We start from the raw sequence: 22,052 nt of genomic DNA, 5'->3' as shown, positions 1-22,052 counted from the left end.
ACTTAGCCAAAGGTACATGTATATGGATATGTATCATTGATTAGAATTATAGCTTCATCCAAATGAATCTAACTTTACAAAGAGGAAGCTGAAATTTGATAGAATGACATACATTTATAATACTATATTTTACCAATATTTCGTTTATACGAAGTATTTTAATTCTTCTATTGGTCTGCGTATAAAATCAACTTTCTTACTGAGGTAAATTTATTTTTATAAAAATAGTGTTTGCAGCATTGTATTATTTTTAAACAGGAAGAAGAACAGCACCTTTAGCAGTATTTCCCAAACTTATGTATTTTACCAGATGAAAAAAGTCCAAGGATTAAAACTATATGGTAAATACCTTTAAGGTTGTCAGACAAATGCAGAATAGTAGTATGATAAAAATAATGACAATTCTGAAGCCTGAAGAATTACCCCTAGATGTGACTGGCTGCAGTCAACAATGAAAAAATGAAGATAAGTAAAAAAGTTATTTGTACATCTTACACCTCTCGATGCTTTTGAAACAAATAAATTTTTATGAAGAGGCTAAAAATTTACTGGTGTATGGGAGGAGATTACAACCTGAGAAGTAAAAAGTATCTGAAGAAAGCCTATTTTTCAGTATCTCCATTTACTGATGGCTCTACATTTACATCTGCAAACAACCATGAGGTGCATGGCAGAGGGTATGACCCACTGTACCACTTATTAGGGTTTCTTCCTGTTCTGTTCACATATAGAGTGCAGGAGGAATGATTGTTTGTATGCCTCTGTGCCTGTAGTAATTATTCTAATCCTATCCTCACAATCCCTATGTGGGCAAGACGTAGAGGGTTGTAGTATATTCCTAGAGTAATCATTTAAAGCTGGTCCTTGAAACTTTGTTCATAGACTTTCTTGGGATAGTTTACATCCATTTTCAATATCTCTGTGACACTCTCCCATGAATTAAACAAACCTGTGACAGTTCACGCTGCCCTTCGCTGTACATTCAGTACCCCCTGTTAGTCCTGTCTGGTACAGGTTCCACAAACTTGAGCAATATTCTAGAGCTGATCACATAAGTGATTCGTAAGCAATCTCCTTTGTAGATTGATTACACTTCCCCAGTATTCTACCAATAAACTGAAATCTACCACCTGCTTTACACACAGCTGAACCTCTGTGATCATTCCATTTCATATCCCTACAAAGTGTTACACTTAGGTGTTTGTACGAGTTGGCCAATTCCAACAGTGGCTCACTGATATTATAATCATGGGATACTAATTTTTGTTTTGTGAAGTGCAAAATTTTATATATCTGAACATTTAAAGCAAGTTGACAGTCTCTATACTACTCTAAAATCTTATCTAGATCTGACAGATCATTTAAGCAGTTTATTACGGATAGTACTTCACTATAGATAACTGCATCATCTGCAGCTAGTTTTATGTAGATAACTTTTCATATGTGTATAATGAGGATTAATATGTTTAATCCCTTGATTTATTTCTGCAGAAAACTCTATGAGATAATTTTGCTACACTTATTACACTTCTCTTTTGTAGCTTTAAAAATCTTTGTATGCAGACATTTGAAGCATTTCCCCAAACTATGATGCCATGTGATTCTTGTGAATGGACCAGCCTATATTACATTGCTAGTAGTGTTTATATGTTTATTTTCCTTGGCATTTTTCTCATCCAGAGCATGCTTGAACTCATTTTACAACATGTGATTTATAAAATTCTCCCATGGTAAGTACCTCTCCACCACAACACCCAGGAATTTACAACTTTCTGTGCCTTTTATATCAACTGTCCAAGCTTGATGGAAATATTAAAGCTGCATGTTTTGTTTGCATTTATTTGCATATATGTGGTTTTTGTGACATTTATATAAAAAAAATTACTTTTGCAAATGCAACATTTCAGTTTTTCATATTTAGAGAAGATTTCTTTTGAAAAATCATCTATTGAAACACTACTCATAAGAAGTGAAGTGTCATCTGCACACGACAGTATTACAACCTTCTATTTTGAGTACAACATTTGCATACAAAATGAAAAGTACTGGGTACAGCATTAATCCTTGAGACAACATAGCGGAAGTGTAACATGGGGCAGGGTGTAACATTCTTGTGTGTAGATTGGTAGCATTTTTTCTATTTTCAATTGTCATTTGTTACCACTTTTGGCTAGTGTACTTCGGAAGTGGTTAAGATTCATCTCTGGTGTGTAATAAAAAAAAGTGTTTTGTGGTATTTGAAGCAAATTTTTATCAAATATAATATTGTCTCTACCGTTTATACTTATGAACAGTTGCTGTAATTTTCAGGATTATGGCCACAATCAGATCTACTGCATCATACTACATTGCGTAACATTTTACACTTTTATTGAAAGTTATGAAATTATATAATACTGCCCTTAGGGGACACAATGTAAAATTGTTACAGTGATGTGAATGCCTACTCTAGGAGCCACTGACAATGATGAGGGTCAATGTGAGTTGCAGGAAGATCGCCTAATATAACAACAGAGGAACATACCAGAATGTAGTTGGTCCTGATGTTTTTTAGAGGTTTCCTTAAAGCTTGTGAAAGAGTGACCAACTGAAGACAATAGATTGAATGGAATGCATTGCATTGCAACAGATAACCCAGTTAAAATTGTGTTAGACAATTGTTCAAGGCAGCAGAAGATGAAAGAGGAAAAGGAAGCTAAAACTGCCTAGAGGAATATGTATTCAGAGAGTCTGACTTCCCAGTAATACTGGAAGACAAAACGTGTGAATCTTTAGATTACTCCAACAAGATATTAAAGATCAAAATGAGGCCAATGAAGAATACATTAGGCCACATGTTCAAGATGATTATGGTTTAGTTGGGTTCCCTGACAAGAATCCATTTTACTATATAGGTAAAGCGATCACAAACAAGGATAACGTTGGTGGCTGAAGTGATATTTGTCCATAGGGAGGTCAATAATCCAAACACATTTCTACATCCTCAGGTAGCTGATACAACACATATGTAAGGAGAAAGTGTAATAATGATTTGACCAAAAGCTATGTGGTTGGAGGAAACCAGAAGGCAGCATGGATGCCCTATATTTGATGTTTTAATGTTTGATGTTTTAATGTTTGATGAATATATTAAAAAACTTAAACTATTTTTAAAGATTCTAAATATTAATTTTATCTAGGATTATTTGTAACTTGTAAATTTATACCAACATGAATGTAGTTTCTCATGCCTGTTACATTTGCATCCCAGTGTTTGTTACACTCTGCCCTGTACCAGTGCACAGTGTAACAGTTTACAATCATACTTAATAATCTCAATAAATATACCAATTTCAAAACTAAACTGACTTTGTGAACTTTAAATGATTGTTAAGGGATCTTTAACGAAAAGTACAGAAAAACAATAATGTTCTCACAAATAGATTTTTCAAAATGTAAGAAAATAACTTTTCTTTTACACTGTGTCCCACCTCCACCTATATTTAACAAATTCAAAATCTGAATAGAAATTTTTAACAATATTCTACACTTTATGTTTTATTTCTACACACTATTCTCCATTTTCCATGAATGATTTTAGAATATCAATTGCTTTTGCCTTATACCACAGCACTGAAGCTTTTCTAAAATGTTGTTGCATACCCAATAAAAGGATTCAAAACAGCCAAAGAACATACTGCAGACTTTCAACTGTTCATTTAGTGCCTTAGTTACAAACACTAAAAACTCAGCTATTGCTGTTTTGATAGATCTAACCTTCAAAGACCCATGCTGTTCATCATTTAAAATATAGCAATTTTCTACAAAATTTAATATTCACCTTTAATTATTGTTGGAATTATGTAATACATTTATATCGGATATGAGAAAGTTCCAGAACATCGTTCTAGAATAAGTTATATCGAGTATGTTCGAGAAGTATCGATTGTGGTGACAGCGATGTTTGTGTATATATGCGTGAGTGCGTGAGTGATGAGGCGCAATAGATAGTCTTCGTGTGTCTTTTGTTAACTGAACATATGTATATTTTAATAAAGTTTTTTATAAGTAAAAGTGTGAACGTGATTCAAAACATGGTAGCAGAGCGTGGTTATTGAAAAGAAAAGTAAAAGTTAAATATTATATTGTGGCCGTCGCGTGTTATTCAGAAAGTTCGACATGGCTGATATAACTATTCCTGTATTTGATGGCGAGGACTATGGGAACTGGACGCAGCGGATAATCATGTACCTAAAAATGAAGAAATGCCGTACAGTGACTACGAGGGCAAAAGTGAGCTCAGACAACGAAACGTGGGATGAAGAGGACTTGAAGGCTATCAACTATATTTATGGTGCAATCACAAATAAGCAACTAGAATTCGTGAGTGACAGAGAAAGTGCTTTCGAGATCATGAAGAAATTTGATGAATTATATTCGAAAGAGTCTACAGCCCTTCAAATATTATGCAGAAACAAGTTGGACAAATTGAGGTTAAGTGATTACAGCGATACGGGGACATTTTTCAGTGCATTTGAAAAAACTGTAAATGAGCTGAAATCTGCAGGCGCTAAAGTAACGGAAAAGGAGAAGTTAAATTATATGCTGCGAACGTTACCAAAGTCAATGAGCTATATTGGGGACTTAGTGGACGTCTTGAAGGAAGAGGATCAGACAGTTGAATACGTTAAAAGTAAGATTCAATTATTGAATGCAAAAACTGGAAATGAAGAGGTAAAATCAAATGCATTTCACACAGAAAGAAAATTGAATTCAAGAAATCAGGAGCAAGTATGTTATCGATGCGGCAAAGCAGGTCACTTCAAACGTGATTGTAACCAGGGAAGAACAAGTAACAGAGGCACATGGCATCGTGGAGTACATTTTCAAAGTAGCGACAGAGGTAATGGAAATATGCAGCGTGGAGGCTATAGCAATGTACAGCGTGGAAATTACGGCAACATGCAGCGTGGAGGTTATGGCAGCAGGCAACGTGGTCGAGGAGAGCAGCATGGTTTTAGCAGCGGTCGGCATCACAGCAAGCAAGGTTACCATCAGAGTGATCATGGTATGAGTAGTTTTATAACAGAGGTTAATTCTATGATAGGTCAAAATAGAACAGTAGAGTCAAGTAACAACAATCAAATTCAAATCAATTGGTTATTAGACAGTGGCTGTACTGGCTGTAATGAGGAATATTTTTCTAAGAGTATAACTTTAAAACAACCTATAAATGTAAAAATTGCTGATGGAAAAATTTTGCAAGCTACTAAAGTTGGTAATGTAATTAGTAATTTTCCTGTCTATGATCAAATGGTTCCAATTAATATGCAAGATGTTTTCTTTGTAAAAGACATAGACAAGAACTTGATCAGTTATGCCAAAATTACAGATAATCACAAAATTGTATCGGTAGGGAATAATGCTAAAATTTTTGATAAAGCTAATGGATTGATTGCGATTGCATGGAAAGAGAGTCGGTTGTATAAAATGAGTAGTACTATTAATAAAGGAGAAGTTAATGTTAATGTTATGAGTAAAGACAATAATATGACAACAAAGGAAAAATGGCACCGCATTTTGGGACATGTTAATTTCAATTATCTAAATACTTTATGTAAACATCAATTGTTAGATGGGGTTCCTTCAGAACTAGAATCAGAATTTATGAAATGTAAAATCTGTATCGAAAACAAAATGCATGATGTTCCTTTTAAAAATAATAGAACCAAAGCAAAAGAAATCTTAGAAATTGTTCACACAGATCTAAATGGGCCTCACTCAACTACTGGAATGCATGGGGAAAGATATTTTCTTTCTTTCATTGATGATTACAGTAAGGCAGCTTGTGTTTACACCATAAAATCTAAAGATCAAGTATACAATTGTTTTGTAGAGTAAATTAATGAAGTTGAGAATCTCACTGGGAAAACTGTTAAAAAGATAAGATGTGACAATGGGAAGGAATATTTAAATGAAAATGTCTATGAATTTGTGAGACAAAAAGGAATTGTATTGAATGCTTGTCCACCTTATGTGCATGAGCTTAATGGTACTGCTGAAAGGTATAACAGATCCATCATGGACATGTCTCGGTGTCTGCTAGCCGAAGCGCAAGTAGACACGAGATTTTGGCCTGAAGTGGTTTGTGCAGCAGCGTACCTCAAAAACAGAACTTTAGCTAACACCATTGAAAAGAAAACTCCTTATGAGATATTACTGGGGAAAAGACCTAATGTTAATCATTTGAAGTTGTATGGGAGTAGAGTTTTTGTAAGAGTACCTGAGCAACTGAGGAAGTCGAAATGGGATAGGAAAGCCAATTTGGGGGTTTTAATGGGTTATTGTGAAGTAGGCTACAGAGTGCTAATAAATAATAAGATAGTTGTTGCTCAACATGTGGACATTGTTGAAAGTGGTGTTAAATGTATTGGGTTTAAAGATTATGATTCAGTAAGTGAATATTCTAGTGATTCTGAACACGAAAGTATAGAAAATGAAACTGAACTAATAGAAAAACAGAAGGAAATTGAGAAAAATGAAAAGCTTTCTGATAATCATGAACCAGAGAAAGTACTTGAGTTGAGGAGATCATCTACAGAAAGAAAACCAAAAATATTAAATGATTATGTTTACAGCAATTTTATTTATGTAAACTTTTGCAGTGCAAATAGTCCGGAAAGCTTTGAGGAGGCGATTAACAGCGCCGAATCAAATTATTGGGAAAAAGCGATGAATAAGGAAATTGATTGTTTGAACAAAAAAAAAACATGGGAATTAGTAGATAAACCAGTTGATAAAGAAGCCATTGATGTAAAGTGGGTTTTCACAAAGAAATCAGAAAGTGTTTACAAAGCAAGATTAGTTGTCAGGGGGTTTCAACAAAAAGAAGTCGTTGAGGATATTTATTCTCCAGTAACCAATATGCAAACATTAAAGATTTTGTTGTCATACTGTTGTCAAGAAGGTTTGGTTATAGAACAAATGGACATAGAGACTGCGTTTCTAAATTGTAAAGTTTTATCTGAAGTTTATGTAAAGCAGCCAAGAGGATATGATGATGGTACAGATAGAGTCTGTAAATTGTATAAAGCATTGTATGGTTTGCAAGAAAGCTCACGAGCTTGGTACAATTGTCTTGATGAGTTTTTAAGAAGTTTAGGTTTTAAAAGGAGTAAATATGATTATTGTCTTTATGTATTGCGAGATGGAGATGTCTTGATTTATTTGATTATTTTTGTCGACGATTTGCTCACTTGCTGTGTGAGAAAAGAAAAAATTGTTAAGATTAAGAACTTATTGTCAAAACGATTTAATATGAAAGATTTAGGCGAGGTAAAAAGATATCTTGGCATCGATATTAATTATGATTGTGAAACAAGAGTTATGAGTTTGAGTCAAGAAAAATATATTGATTCGTTAGCTGCGAAATATAAAATTGAAGATTCGATCTTGTACAAAACTCCAATGGAAGTAAATTTAAAGTTAGAACCAGCGTATGAAGATTGTAATGACGTTAGATATAGAAACTTGATAGGTGCACTCTTGTACGTAAGTTCGGGCACTAGACCAGATATTAGCTATAGTGTGAATTACTTGAGCAGATTCCAAAGTTGTTACAGTAGTACTCATTTTAAATATGCTTTGAGAATTTTGAAATATTTATATTTAACTAAAGATTTGAAATTAAACTATTGTAGGAATGAAAGTGCTGAGATATTAGATTGTTTTGTGGATTCAGATTGGGCAGGTGATAGTGTGGATAGAAAGTCAACTTCTGGTTATGTAATTAGATTATTTGGTAATGTCGTATTTTGGAAGTCAAGAAAACAAGCGAATGTTACAAAGGCCTCAACTTTCGCAGAATATGTAGCATTGTCTGAAGCTGTAAGCGAGGTGAAACTTGTACATGATATTTTAGACATTTTTAATGTTAAATTTGAAAAACCTATCGTCATATATGAAGATAATTCAGGAGCATTAAATATAGCGAAGTTTGGTAATTTTACAAAGAATTCAAAATACATAGAAGTGCATTACCATTTTGTGAATGAGTATTATTTACAGGGACTCATTGATATTGTTAAAGTAGATTCAAATGAAAATGTTGCAGATATATTCACAAAGTCGTTATGTAAAGAAAAATTCATTAAAATTAGGAATATGTTAAACATCGCAATATAAATGTAAGGAGGTGTGTTGGAATTATGTAATACATTTATATCGGATATGAGAAAGTTCCAGAACATCGTTCTAGAATAAGTTATATCGAGTATGTTCGAGAAGTATCGATTGTGGTGACAGCTATGTTTGTGTATATATGCGTGAGTGATGAGGCGCAATGGATAGTCTTCGTGTGTCTTTTGTAAAGTGAACATATGTATATTTTAATAAAGTATTTTATAAGTAAAAGTGTGAACATGATTCAAAACAATTACACTTTCTGTTATTTGGAATAACAGATCTTCCATGGTGCCTAAAGATATTGAAACAATTCCTATGTACGTAGTGGGCAGCATGTGGTAATTACAATGATAAATAATCACTCCCACTCCTGTCATTTACCAAAATACTTTTATTCCCGCAGCATATACACAATGCATGTAGCATAGAACATGTACTACAGAGGACTGATCTGGCAAAGGCACAGTTGTTTTTGCTGCAGTAGGGCAGCGATATTATTGGGTGGAAGAGCCAGTGGTTCTATGTCTCCTCACCTCTTTCATAGCTAAGTCTACACCGAGGTGACAAAAGTCTTGAGGAACCTCTTAATATTGTGTCAGGTCTCCTTTTGCCCAACATAATGTAGTAACTCAATGTGGCATGGACTTAATAAGTCATTGGAAGTCCCCTGCAGAAATACTCAGCCATGCTGCCTCTATACCTGTCCATAATAGCTAAAGTGTTGCCTGTGCAGGATTTTGTACACAAACTCACCTCTCGATTACACCCCATAAATGTTTGATGGGTGGCAAAATCATTTACTTGAACTGTCCAGAATGTTCTTCAAACCAATGGGAAAAATTGTAGCCTGGTGACAGGGTGTATTGTCATCCATAAAAATTCCATCATTGTTTGGGAACATGGAAGTCCATGAATGGCTGCAAACCAGTAGCCGAGCAAAACAATCTCCAGTCAATGATCAATTCAGTTTGAACAGAGGACCCCAGTCCATTCCATATAAACACAGCCCACACAATTATGGAGCCACCACCAGCTTGCCAGTGCCTTGTTGACAACATGGGTCCATGACTTCATGGTGTCTGCCTATACACAAACCCTACCATTAGCTCTTACCGACTGAAATTATGGCTCATCTGACCAGGCCACAATTTTCCAATCATCTAACATCCAATTGATATGGTCACAAGCACATTAGAGGCCCTGTTACTGATGTTGTGCTGTTAGCAGTGAGACTCACATCTGTCACCTGCTGCCATAGCCCATTAATGCCAAATTTTGCTGCACTGTCCTAATGGATACATTAGTCATACATCCCACATTGATTTCTGTGGTTATTTGATGCAGTGTTTCTTGTCTGTTAGCACTGACAACTCTCTGCAAATGGCACTGCTCTGAATCATTAAATGAAAGCCATCAGCCACTGTGTTGTCCAGCGTGAATGACAATGTTTGAAGTTTGGTATTCTTGGCACACTTTTGTTACTGTGGATCTCTGAATATTGAATTCACTAATGCTTTACAAAATGAAATGTTCCATTTGTCTATCTCCAACCACCATTCCGCATTCAAAGTCTGTCAGTTTCTGACTTGTGGCCATAATCACATTGGCAACCTTTTCACATGAATCAAATGACACCTCCACCAATGTGCTGCCCATCTATACCTCATGTATCTAATACTACAGCCATCTGTATATGTGCTTATCACTATCCCATGACTTTTTTCACCTCAGTGTATTAAAGTCAGAGACTTTACTACCCACTGTAGGCAGCATTTAATTAGTCTAGTAGATGTACCATCTAACCCCAGTATTTTTTGTTTTTAAACTGTATCTTATTTTTACTAATTAAGATTCATTTGTTGGGAAATATTGTTAAATGCTATATGCAGGGCGTAAATGGTATAAGCTGCCAAAACTATACAGGCAGTACATCTCGGTATGCTAGGCAAAAAAGTCTAATGAAATATTGTTGAATCACATTCTTTATTTTTGTATTCCTAATAGACAGATATTTGTAGGTTTGATAGTACATGCATTTCTGTTTACATTGTCAACTGACAGCACATAACCTAGCTTGTGTATTACTGACATCAACATGGCTGCCAGAGAAAGGTAATAGGTACAATGACGTGGCGCGGTGGCTAGGTACTATCAAAACAAGCAATGTAAACACATAGTGAGTTGTCAAGAATGTCTAATTTGTTTTACACAAAGAATGAATTAAGTACAACCGAATGTTTTCTTTTTTACAACATTACCATAATGAAAGTAGTGATAGTAAAGAAAAGTTAACGTCAAATAAAATATGTTTCCTTTAGTGCAAAGTCAACCAATTACTATTTAATTTGTTATGCATTAATTACAATCAACTGTTTCCTCTTTTTATAACAATATCATAATGAAATTAAATTAAGATGATTTTACTTTTCTACAACACTACAGTAACAAAAATTAAACCCACATTACTTTGTTACCTGTGACACCAGTACTATAATTACTATTCAAAATGCTCACCATTCGATACAGCACATGCTTCATTATGTTAAACCCAGTTTCATTGCACTCAATCACACACACACACATGTACATTTGCTTTTGTGGTGTTGACAGCATGGAAAATCTTCTGCATAAGTTGATCCACATTGTTTACTTGCTGAGAATAAATAAGTTTCTTCATATGGTGCCAAAAGTAAAAATTCAGTGGATTTAAATTGGGACTGTGCGCTGGCCATTGATGTGGACTGAAACCTGTATCCATCATCTTCAAAATCATCTATTCAAAAATCTTCACACTCTGTGACCAATGTGGGGTGGAGCACCGTGATGGGGTAGCCACATCTTAAGATGTATGGCTAATGGAATATTTTCTAATAAAGTCAGCAGCAAAGGCCCCTCTAGAAAGGTTTGATAATTGTTACCAGTCAATCATGTAGGTAAAACGAAAGGCCCAATAGTGTAATCATCAATTATGCCCACCCATATATTTACGCAAAAGCAGTGCTGAAAACATATTGCTGTTACTTGGCATGGATTGTGTACACTCCACATGTGCATGTTATGGAAATTAGTTATTCCATCACAAATGAAACATGCTTCATGTGTGATGAGTATTTTGTTTACAAAATCATGCTGCACACTTTGTAACAAAAACTGCTCTGAGAATCCTCATCACAGAGGGAAATCTTGCTCTTCCAACTCTGGTACACAATGCATGTGGTCGCATACAGAATTAAATGTAGTACTTTGTTACAAATGAATTGTAAAGAGCCACCATTGTTAAATGCTATATACAGGGCTCAAATGGTATAAGCTGCCAAAACTATACAGGCAGTACATCTCGGATACAGTCCTTTGGTGAACAGCAACAAATATCGATTGTGCAGGAAATCTATGTCGTGGGAAGCGTTCTTGATAAATTAATACAGTTGCCCTCGCAACGCACTTTACCTCACCATAAATTAAATGAATATTGCATAGTTCAGGTATAATAAATTTACCTTCCATCCTCATGTTTAACAGAGTTGCAATAACATCTGCACAGGGAACTCGATGACTGCTGATGGTCAGCACCTTACTGTGACTCAATCACGCAGGCCATTGTTGCCTACATGCTTGTGACTCTCATGATGTCAATATGCGCAGTGATAAATAATACAAACCAACTGTTTACATAAGTGTACCTGTGTTGGGGGAGGGGTGGAGCAGGCACCCTATTGTGTTTTGATCCTGTTTAATGAATTCTCTCCATCTACTGTGCATAATATTTCCACAGGTCATGTCTAATCTGTGTACACTGTCCAGGTTCTACTTTTCCAAAAACATTGACCTGAGATAAACTGTATTCCCCCCCACCCCCCCCCCCCCCCACCCCCCTGGGACAATGGTAGGAAATGGACAAACATGTCACTAGATATTTTAAAGCAATTACTTGAATTCTGCTAACAGGATTTTTTTGGCGGCCTATACCGTTTACACCCTGTCTTAGCCCAAAAATGAATACTTATTTGCTAGTCGTCTGTAGGCAGTGCTAATCAAGTCATATTTTTGACGAGATCTGTACACATTGTTTGCAAAAAACTATCTGAAGCTTTATGAAAAAGTTTTTCTAAAACTCGGTACAACTTAAGCTGTAATATTCTAAAACAATATGTTTGAGTTTTATTTTACATGTCAGTTATCTAGCACATATGCAAACAGAATCCAGGCAAATTGTTATGATTAAGAGCAATATTCAGTACATTTACATTAATTAGTGATAATAAATTTACTATGAATTGTTTGAATTGTATATGCCACTATGACATTGAATCCAATGTGTAAAAATTTCCATTCTGAAATGCAGCACCTAGTTTCACATCTTAAGTCTCAATTAATATTAATTCCATATGTGGGATATTACAATACAGTGTTTGGAACTGTGATTGTTCATGTGTGAAACTGACATATTTATGAAAACTATTTTGAGTTTCAGCCAATATACAAGCAAAGTTACTTGTAAGTAAACCATTCATGGAAATCAAAGCAATGAATTTTAAAACGGATGATTATTTGTGCCTGAGTGTGTGCTGCATGTCGTAATAATATAACTAGTGGGCCTGATTGGAATTAGTGTGTGGAATAAAAGATAAGTAATGTTTTTACTTTTATATTGTGTTTCTGTCCAGTGACAGTAGGAGTTCATGTGCAAATTAATTTTCTTTTTATTATTGAACTGAGAAACCATACAATTAAGATTAAAGAGGAACCAGTTTCAGAACTATGTGTTGCAATTAAAAAGCATGTAATAAGAAATAACATTTAAGTATTGCTGTAGTTGTCTATTTTTCAGTTTTTCTGATGTAAACATATTTCTTGATTTTGTGCAATTAATCTATGTATATTACTTATGCTGTTCATTAATTTGTAGCTCAGTTAGCCTTATTTTCAATTTTGTAATTGTTTTTCATTAAAATGTAACACTGTTTGTAAGCAACTATTATTGTTAAATGCTATATACACCAGGCTGCTAGAGGTCACAAGTGAGTAGTCAGTAAGAAGTGTTAATCAGGCTCTATTTTGGGCAACATCTGTACATGTTTCTTAAAGTTAGCTGAAGCCCATTACAAATTGAAGTCGCAATCGTTGCAGTTTTAATCTATGTATACTGATTATGTTTTTCATTGATTTGTACCTGAATTACCCTAATGTCAAAATTTGTAATTGTTTTTCATTCAAGTTTGCAAATGTAACAATGTTTGTAAAGAATTGTCACTGTTAAATGCTATATACATCTGGTACCAGAGGTCACAAGTGAATGGTCAGCTGCTATTTGTCAGTAGGAAGTGCTAATCAGGTTGTATTTTGGACAGTACCTGTATATGTTTCTTAAATGTTGGCTGAGGCACATTAAAGATTGAAGATGCAACTTAAAAATATATGATGACTAACTGAAACCCTCAGCTGCCGACAGGTGTTGTTGATATACCTCGATGTGGACAGCTGAAAATGTGTGCCCCAACCGGAACTCGAACCTGGGATCTCCTGCTTAGATCTGTGTCCTCGGTGACTCAGATGGATAGAGCATCTGCCATGTAAGCAGGAGATCCCGGGTTCGAGTCCCGGTTGGGGCACACATTTTCAGCTGTCCACATCGCGGTATATCAACAACACCTGTCGGCAGCTGAGGGTTTCAGTTAGTCATCATTAATGCAGGGAAAAGCTGCACGGTCAACAACAGTAATCTATTCTTTCGAGGACAGTTACTGTCTTCATATATATTAAAAATATGTGTTGAGTTTTTATTTTATATGTGAGTTATTTACCACATATTAAAATGAAATCCAGACAAATTTCACAACTAAAAGCAACATTCAGTATGCCTAAAATATTGGATTACAAATTAAGTATGAATAGCTTTAGCTGTATATTCCACTGTGACATTGACTCCAGTGTGTAAAATATTTTGTTCTGAAATGCAATACAAAGTCTCAATTTTTCTTATTTAATATTCATTCCTATATGGGATATTAAACTGCATTAGCCTAATAATTACTGTATGTACCCAAGTTTTATACATTTGCATATTTTGTGACAAGTTTGTTATTTCTCTGAAATGAAAATTTGTTTGAAATGTTTTGGACTTATTCCACATGCATGAGGATCATTGCACCTGGTATCTGTGGAAGTAACATCATTACATCTCTTTTTTGTAAATATGTGTAATGTATTTTTGTTTTATAACATTTTATAGAAGTCATTCTTGAGAATCTCCTCACTATGGATCCATCTAATTTAATCTTCTCCAAGCAACTTCTTTTAATAGCATTATGATTCCATTATTGTGCAGAACTTCACTTCTTCTCCAACTGTCGACATTTCTAAAGTATTATAGTTACAATGCAAATTATATAAACTGCATAGATCAGGTTTTTCATCAATATTTGTATGTTTGTTACTTGTTTTGTGATATCTACTTTACATTCTTAGGCACCTACCGCACCGAAGTTATAAAAAAAATAGTTGAAATTTTGTGTAGAGAAAACTAACAATACCAGCAGATAATGTTTTTTCATTCATAGCAAAACTACATAAATGAGATTTCTTCTCTGATGAGCCACCTTACCTCTGTTCTGGTGTTGAGTCTTCTTGTCCTTGACTTGAAGGAAATATCTGCTCTGTCACAATGAAACTATGGGCATCAGATTCTGTATGTTTCACATGGGAAGCTGTATTACTAATTTTTTTGGGGCTGGATGCGGCCATCTGAAATTCATTTCAAATTGAAATTTGTAAATGTTCTATCAGAATGTGATCTATTGTGAAAAAATGTTAAAATTTTATGTTTAGAATGTGAACATTACCGAACTACCATTTTTTTATTATTATTGTTCGAGAGATAGATATTATATAATCCATTCTTAACAATAAAACTCTTGTTTTGCTGAAGGTAATTCCATAAACACTTTGTGGTTATTGCAATGAAAATGTGTTTATGCATGTGTAAGTGACAGAACCAATGACAGCAACCTGTTGGTAAGTACTGGCATGGTGTACATCTTCACAGGAGTACCACAAAAGGACTCCATGGAATTAACAAGCAAGAAATTTAGTACCAACGTGATGAGACCCTGTGCTCACCTCAGCTTACTTAAGTTCAGTGGGAATTGTTGTGAACAGAAGGATGGCATCACTATGGAGTGTCTTCTGTCATTGGTTGTGTCGAAATTGGAAGACTTTTAGGAGAAGCCATGGAGCAAGCCCAACTAAGAACAATTTATTTCCACCATTACAAGGATGACACATTCACTGTATGGCCACAGGGGTGGGATAGCTTAAGTGAATTTGTCCACAACCCCAGCTTGCTTCACTCAAACATACAGTTTAGTATGGAGGTAGAACATAATGGCACACTGTCATTTTTGATGTCCTAGTGAAATGAAACCCAATGGCAAGCTGGGTCACACTGTGTACTGAAAGCCTACACACACTGGTTTGTGTCTACATGCCTCCAGCAGTCACTATAGCTCCCAGTGTGAAGGCATTTTATGTACACTATCTCAAAGGATGCAATACATCTGTGACCAAACCACCTTCCAACTGAGCTGAAGTACTGGAGGCAATATTCCAAATAAATGGATACAGCAGCAAGCGGATAAAAAATGGGGTTGTACCTAGATAACACGAGGAATAAAAAGAAGAGGAAAAAATTGCTAGTGTACATCCCATTTGTTTGCAATAGCACCAGAGAGGTTGGCAGAGTCTTGGAGCAACACAATGTTAATTGTGTATTTCATCCACTGCCAAAGACCTAGACACTACTAGGTTCAATAAAGAATAATCTAGGCCTTTGCAGTCCAGGGGTATATCACATTCCCTGTGATTGTGGCAAAGTATATAGTGGGGAAACAGTATGCACAGTAGGAGAGAGGTGTCTTGAAGGTAAACACCATAATGAATTACACCAGACCACCAAATCAGTTGTGAGTGACCATAGTATAAAAATTGGCCATATTATGAATTATAACAAAACCAAGATATTTATGTACCCTCCTTCTTCTGGGATTGTGCAGTTAAAGAGGCCACTGAAATTAGGGTCCAAGATGGCCTAATTAATATAAATAATGGCCTACAATTGAGTCGGGTGTGAAGCCCTGTAGTGAGACTAGAAAAAGAAAATGCATTGCTGTGCAGAGAGGTCCACATCCAATGATGATAGTGTGGACATTGGATGCTATAATTCACAGCTGAGCACCACTTCCCATACCATTGCATCCAGGCGGCATCAGCACAGACAATGATAGTAGTGGAGTGGTGGACACTGACGGGCAATGTGCACAGGATGCTAACACAGGCAGAGCAGCAGTCATCATTCACAATTGTCAAGTGAGTCTTCGGTTTCATTGAACCTCCCATTGTCCATCTGCAACTCAACTCAGAACTGTAGTAGGGATTCATATGGAGGACATGGATGACATCTCTGCGCTTTTGTCTTCTTGATGAGGGGCCATAATCTTCAACTTCACATGTAATGTCCAGGAAGTGACAAAAATACAATAAGGTACAAAGTAGCAATTTAGTAACTTTTCTGAAATTCCTACTCTCTGCACAGGTTTAACGATGTGAAATAAGTCACCAGGGCTGAATCTCACTGGCCAGCACTTGGAAGTGTAGCACTCTTGGTCATTCTCCCAGGTGTCTAGGATCTGTATACGAGCCAGCTATCTTGCTTCTTCGATACCAGTGATGAGATGTTTCACTTAGTCATGCTAAATATCACTGGCTGAAATGGGAACAGTGTATCCATTGTGGTTTTGGCCTTGCAACCATGGAGCAGAAACAGCTGTGTGAAGCCTGAAATGTCTTGGTTTGCTGCATTGTATGGGAATGTCACAATAAGCAGTAATGCATTCCAATCTTTCTGTTCAATAACGGTGTACATCAGGAGCATATCTGCCAATGTTTTATTAAGGCATTCTGTGAAGCTATTCATCTGTAGATGATAGGCAGATGTCATCCTGTGGGTGATGTTACAGTGTGAAATTACCTCTGATACTAGTGTTGAGTGGAAAACTTTTCCACAGTCAGAGATCATCTTATGGAAACCCTTACTTAAAAACGATGTGTTCTACAAGGAACTTCATAATTTCTGGAGCTTCTGCAGTCAGCACAGCTTCAGTGATAGCATTGTGGGTGAGGTAGTCAGTGCAGACCATTATCCAATGAGTCACATTCATTGACTTCAGCAAAACTCTCCAAAAAGTTGATTCCGCTCTTCTGGATTGCAGACAGGATTGGTAACAGTTGCCCTGGAGGCAACTGCAGCATATATTTAAACTGTTGGCATTTTGTACGGTGGTTCACATAGTGTCTAATGGTTCAGCAGAGACATGGTTGGTGATACCTGCATCTTCATGAGCCTCATGTGACCAGATGTCGAAGTGTCATGGAAAAATTTCAGCACAGCTTTCTGTAGATGAGCTGGTATGAAAAGCAACCACTTTCACCCCATTAGATCATAGTTCCTCTTATACAATGTTAATTAATTGGAATTATTTGGCTGATTTCTTCTTCCAAGACTTCTATAGTTCTCAGCACTGCTGGAGCTTCCCTCGGTTCAGCAGCAATGTTATATAAAGCAACAGTTTCTCACAGTTCACAAATCAAGGAAAAGTCCATATAATTTGATGTAACACAAAATTAGAATAATCACAGCATTCAAACAATCATTCTTTCCCCACTTCACACATGAAGGGAACAGGAAGGAACCCTAATAACTGGTACAATGGGACATACCCTCTGCCATGCACGTAGTGATGGTTTGCAGAGTATGGACATAGATTTAGATGTAGATGACTGAGATTTGAATCATTGTGCTGTTCCATCAGAGGATTCCTTGAAAGGCAGTTGGCACCACTGTGTCTGCAACCACTTCTGTGTACCACTGTGATGTTGTACTTCCAGAGCCTCAGTGCCCATCTTGCCAGTCAACCCAATGAATCCTTCAGGCTACTCAGCCACTATAGAGAACAGTGGTTCATCACAATGCTGAACAGTGTGCCAAGTAAGTATGACTGGAAGTTGTTGATGGTCCAAACAACTGCAAAGCACTCTTTCTTGGTTGTAAAGTAGTTCAAGTTGCACTTGGACAATAATCTGGAGGCATAACCTGTCATCTGTTCATCACCTTGCTGAATCTATACAGAACAGCCCCTATTCCAGGTCCTGATGATGAAGATGTTTTGAAATACCCAGAGACTGCACCAGACAATGTCATGTATAAACCACAATCAAGTCCAAATCCAAAGGCAGATTCGCCAACGAAGCTCAACACTTACTACTGAAAGCATATTTAGTACCACCACTAATGTACAGCCAGAGCAGAACTGAACTCCTGGGCAGAGAGTGCAGCTGTCTATCCAAACAGAATATTCCAGAATGCTGGTATTTATACAAACAACAAATAACCTTCCAGAAACAATGAATACTAAATAACAAATATTTGTTGGTCTGCCCCTGAGCTAGGGGCCTGCCAGCTGACATTGCTAACCAGTACAACACGCTGCTCGCACCACATTTCCTGGCAATATGAGGGAAGTCATAAACGGAAACAGACTAAATGAGTCACAAGCTATTAAATCTGTCAGAAAATTAAATGTAACAGCTGAGCCCCCTTTCCATACTACTAACAACAATTTCTCACAGCTCATTAATCAAGAAAAAATCCATATAATTTGAAGGAATAGTTATGTCTCACAAGGTAACCCTTCAACATTCAGCCATTAAAACAACAGAGACTGTATGCATACATGTTGTCTGTCCTGTCAGACATATCTGAAAGAATAGATAGAATACAGAATCTGCAGTTGTGATGCATACTATATAAATTGATGCTGGAAGGGGAAGAAAGGAGAGGAAATGGAAGGAACTAATGACATCAGCTGCCTCATGATTCAATGCAAAATCAGTGGTGACAAGTGAAAATGAGTGCGAAACTGGGACGCAAATCAGGGATCTCTGGTTCACTTGGCATTTGCCTTAACCTCTGCACCACCCAGATTCAGTGTTCATTGTAAATGCTGAGAATTTCTTGGCATGCTCCCCAGCTGACCCACACTCCCAACTAGCGCTACATACCCACAGACCCCATCCGTGTCCTCCATGCTTGCTAATTTTAGATTCCCACTGGCGGTCGAACATAAATGTGTATCTGCACTGAAGATTGTGGATTATTCATATAACTGATTTGCCTCAAAGGCAATGCATCCACAACTTTCAATGTGGGTGCACATTTACATTCGACCTCCAGTGGGAAATTAAAATTAGTGAGCACAGAGGACGTGGACGGGGCCTGCGTGCAGGTGGCACTAAGTGGGAGTGCGGCTCGGTCGGGGAGTGTGCTGAGATAGTCCACGCATTTGCAGTAAACACTGTGTCTGGATGATAGACTGGTTAATGCTACTGCCCAGTAAGTGGAGATCCCGGGATTGAGTCCCAGTCCAGCACACATTCCCACTCATCACCGCCGATTCCACATAATGCTGATATCATTAATTCCTTCCTTTTCCTTTCCTGTCACCCCTTACCAGCTTCACTTTACATAACATATGCATTCTAGAACAGACACCACACATTCATAAAACTGATTTGCCTCAATGGGCAGTGAATCCATAGCCTTCAGTGTGGATGCACATTTACATTTGATCTCCAGCAGGAACATAAAACCAGTGAGCATGAGGGATAAAGAATGTGACTGTGCATTGTTAGTGCCAGGTGGGAGTATGGGTCAGCCAGGGAGCGTGGTGAGATAGTCCCTGCATTTGTGATAAACGCTGTGTCCAGGAGGTGCAGTGGTTAAAACAGCTGCCTTGTAAGTAGAAGATGAGCCTGGTCTGGCCCACATATTCACTCGCTGCCAATGATTCTGTGTAAAGTCCCGATGCAGCTGGTATCATTAGTCCCTTCCCTTTCCTTTCATTTGTCCTCTTTCCATCTTCAATTTACATAAAAACATTTTGACTTAAACGTATTTTTTTGTATGAGTGACAGTAAAATGTGTTTTATTTAATTCATTTTCTGCCTGCTTCTGCTTTCCTCAGCCCTCATAAGTCTTCTTTCTCCCTCATTCCCTAACCGCATTGTCTGATTATTGTTCTTCATTCCTGCTTTTGATTGTACTCAGCTTTGTCTGCTGTTCTTTTGTTTCCTTTTTATCCAATTTTTCAGAGTCTGCATCTATCTGCCAATATTATAATTCTCTCTGTCAATTGCCCATCATTCATCAATAAATTTAATACAACTATGTTTTATTTCATTTATTTTTGTTTATTTTTTCCATGTGAGTTTATTCTCTTTTTAACACATTTATTTTCTCTATCTGTATTTAGTCATTTGTTTCAGTCCCATTCCATTTTACTCACCACATTTTTGAGTACACAATATCTACATATGATGATAATTAGGATTTACTTGTCTTAGTTTGGAATTTTTGCTGTTACAGTTTTCTTTGTTATGTACAGTCCTTCCTCAATTTATCTACATGTTGTTTTTCCTGCTTAAGGGTTCTACATGAGACATTCCCCGTGTCAAAACCTCAGCATACATTTCTTAGGTCTCCTTTTGGAAAGGCTGTATATGAACAAGTTTAGATCTTTGTACATTCCACTTAAAAGTGAAAATTTATTATAGAAACAATTGCATAGGCTGTGGCTAAGCCATTTACCCACAATACCCTTCCACCCAAGAGAGCTTGTTCCACAAGGTATGTAGGAGAACTTCTGTGATGTTTGGAAGGTAGAGAGAAGTACTGGTGAGGACAGATCAGGAGTGAGCCTGAATAGCTCATTTAGCAGAACTTTTGCCAGGCTTGAACAAAGGTTCTAGGTTCAAGCTCCAGTCTGATTCACAGTTTTCATCTGCCAGGAAGTTTCAGATCAATGCACAATTAGGAGTATCCACTAAGCACACTCAAATAACAGTTTTGTGACATCATGATAAGCTCTGGATTGGCAGTGCTGTAAATCAAATATACATGGAAATGAAGTGTTCAAAGATTTCATTTGGAAAATAAAGTGTTCTTTTTATTTACAATAACAGTAGTTATGTGGCAAATGCACCTCCTCCTCCCCCCCCCCCCCCCCCTCCCACAATGGGATGCAGTTACCAACTTGAGTGCACCATTGGTTGTATTACAGTCACCAATATTGTTCTATGTGACTGTAAGGGGTGCTATTGTCGATAGTGATATGACATAGTCAGCTGTACCCCTTATGCATCTCTGGTTCTTTGGAATATTCAGAGCTGAGTTGCCTTTTCCTCTTGCTGTTTTGTTCAACACTGAGCTACCATTCACTTCCCTAAATGTAAGGCAAAGTCAAAAGTTGTTCAGGTTCAATTACTGAGTTCACAAGTAACACACTTCCTAAAAATGGTTAGATACAAATTTCACTGGAATGGTTTTATACTATTGAGCTGTACCAGAAAACTTTGCAGACTGTGGTGTCACCGCCAGACACCACACTTGCTAGGTGGTAGCTTAAATCGGCCGCGGTCCATTAGTACATGTCGGACCCGCGTGTCGCCCCTGTCAGGATCGCAGACCTAGCGCCACCACAAGGCAGGTCTCGAGAGACGTACTAGCACTCGCCCCAGTTGTACAACGACGTTGCTAGCGACTACACTGACGAAGCCTTTCTCTCATTTGCCGAGAGACAGTTAGAATAGCCTTCAGCTAAGTTAATGGCTACGACCTATCAAGGCGCCATTTGTACCATTGCATGTATCTCAAGATAGTCTCACTTGTATCATCAAGAATGCTGTATACCAAAGGACGATATAAAAGTTAAGTGGTCTAGTAGCTACGTTCTTTTCTTTATCACATTCATTACGAATCCTGTTCCAGACTTCGCGCCAGT

At 36.9% G+C, this 22,052-nt stretch overlaps 1 protein-coding gene across 1 annotated transcript in view; it reads right to left on the bottom strand.

Moving 5' to 3' along the window:
- LOC126237255 (caspase-1-like) overlaps window positions 1-22,052 on the bottom strand; it is a 101,982-nt gene that overhangs the window by 42,333 nt on the left and 37,597 nt on the right. Inside the window, exon 2 of the mRNA XM_049947172.1 lies at window positions 14,765-14,904. Coding sequence (XP_049803129.1) covers window positions 14,765-14,904 — 140 coding nt within the window. The remainder of the gene's footprint in view (window positions 1-14,764; window positions 14,905-22,052) is intronic.

This window comes from Schistocerca nitens, chromosome 2 (genome assembly GCF_023898315.1).
Source record: "Schistocerca nitens isolate TAMUIC-IGC-003100 chromosome 2, iqSchNite1.1, whole genome shotgun sequence".
Taxonomy (NCBI): Eukaryota; Metazoa; Arthropoda; class Insecta; order Orthoptera; family Acrididae; genus Schistocerca; species Schistocerca nitens.
Note: the sequence above shows the minus strand (reverse complement) of the source record. Positions and strands in the feature narration are given on the sequence as shown.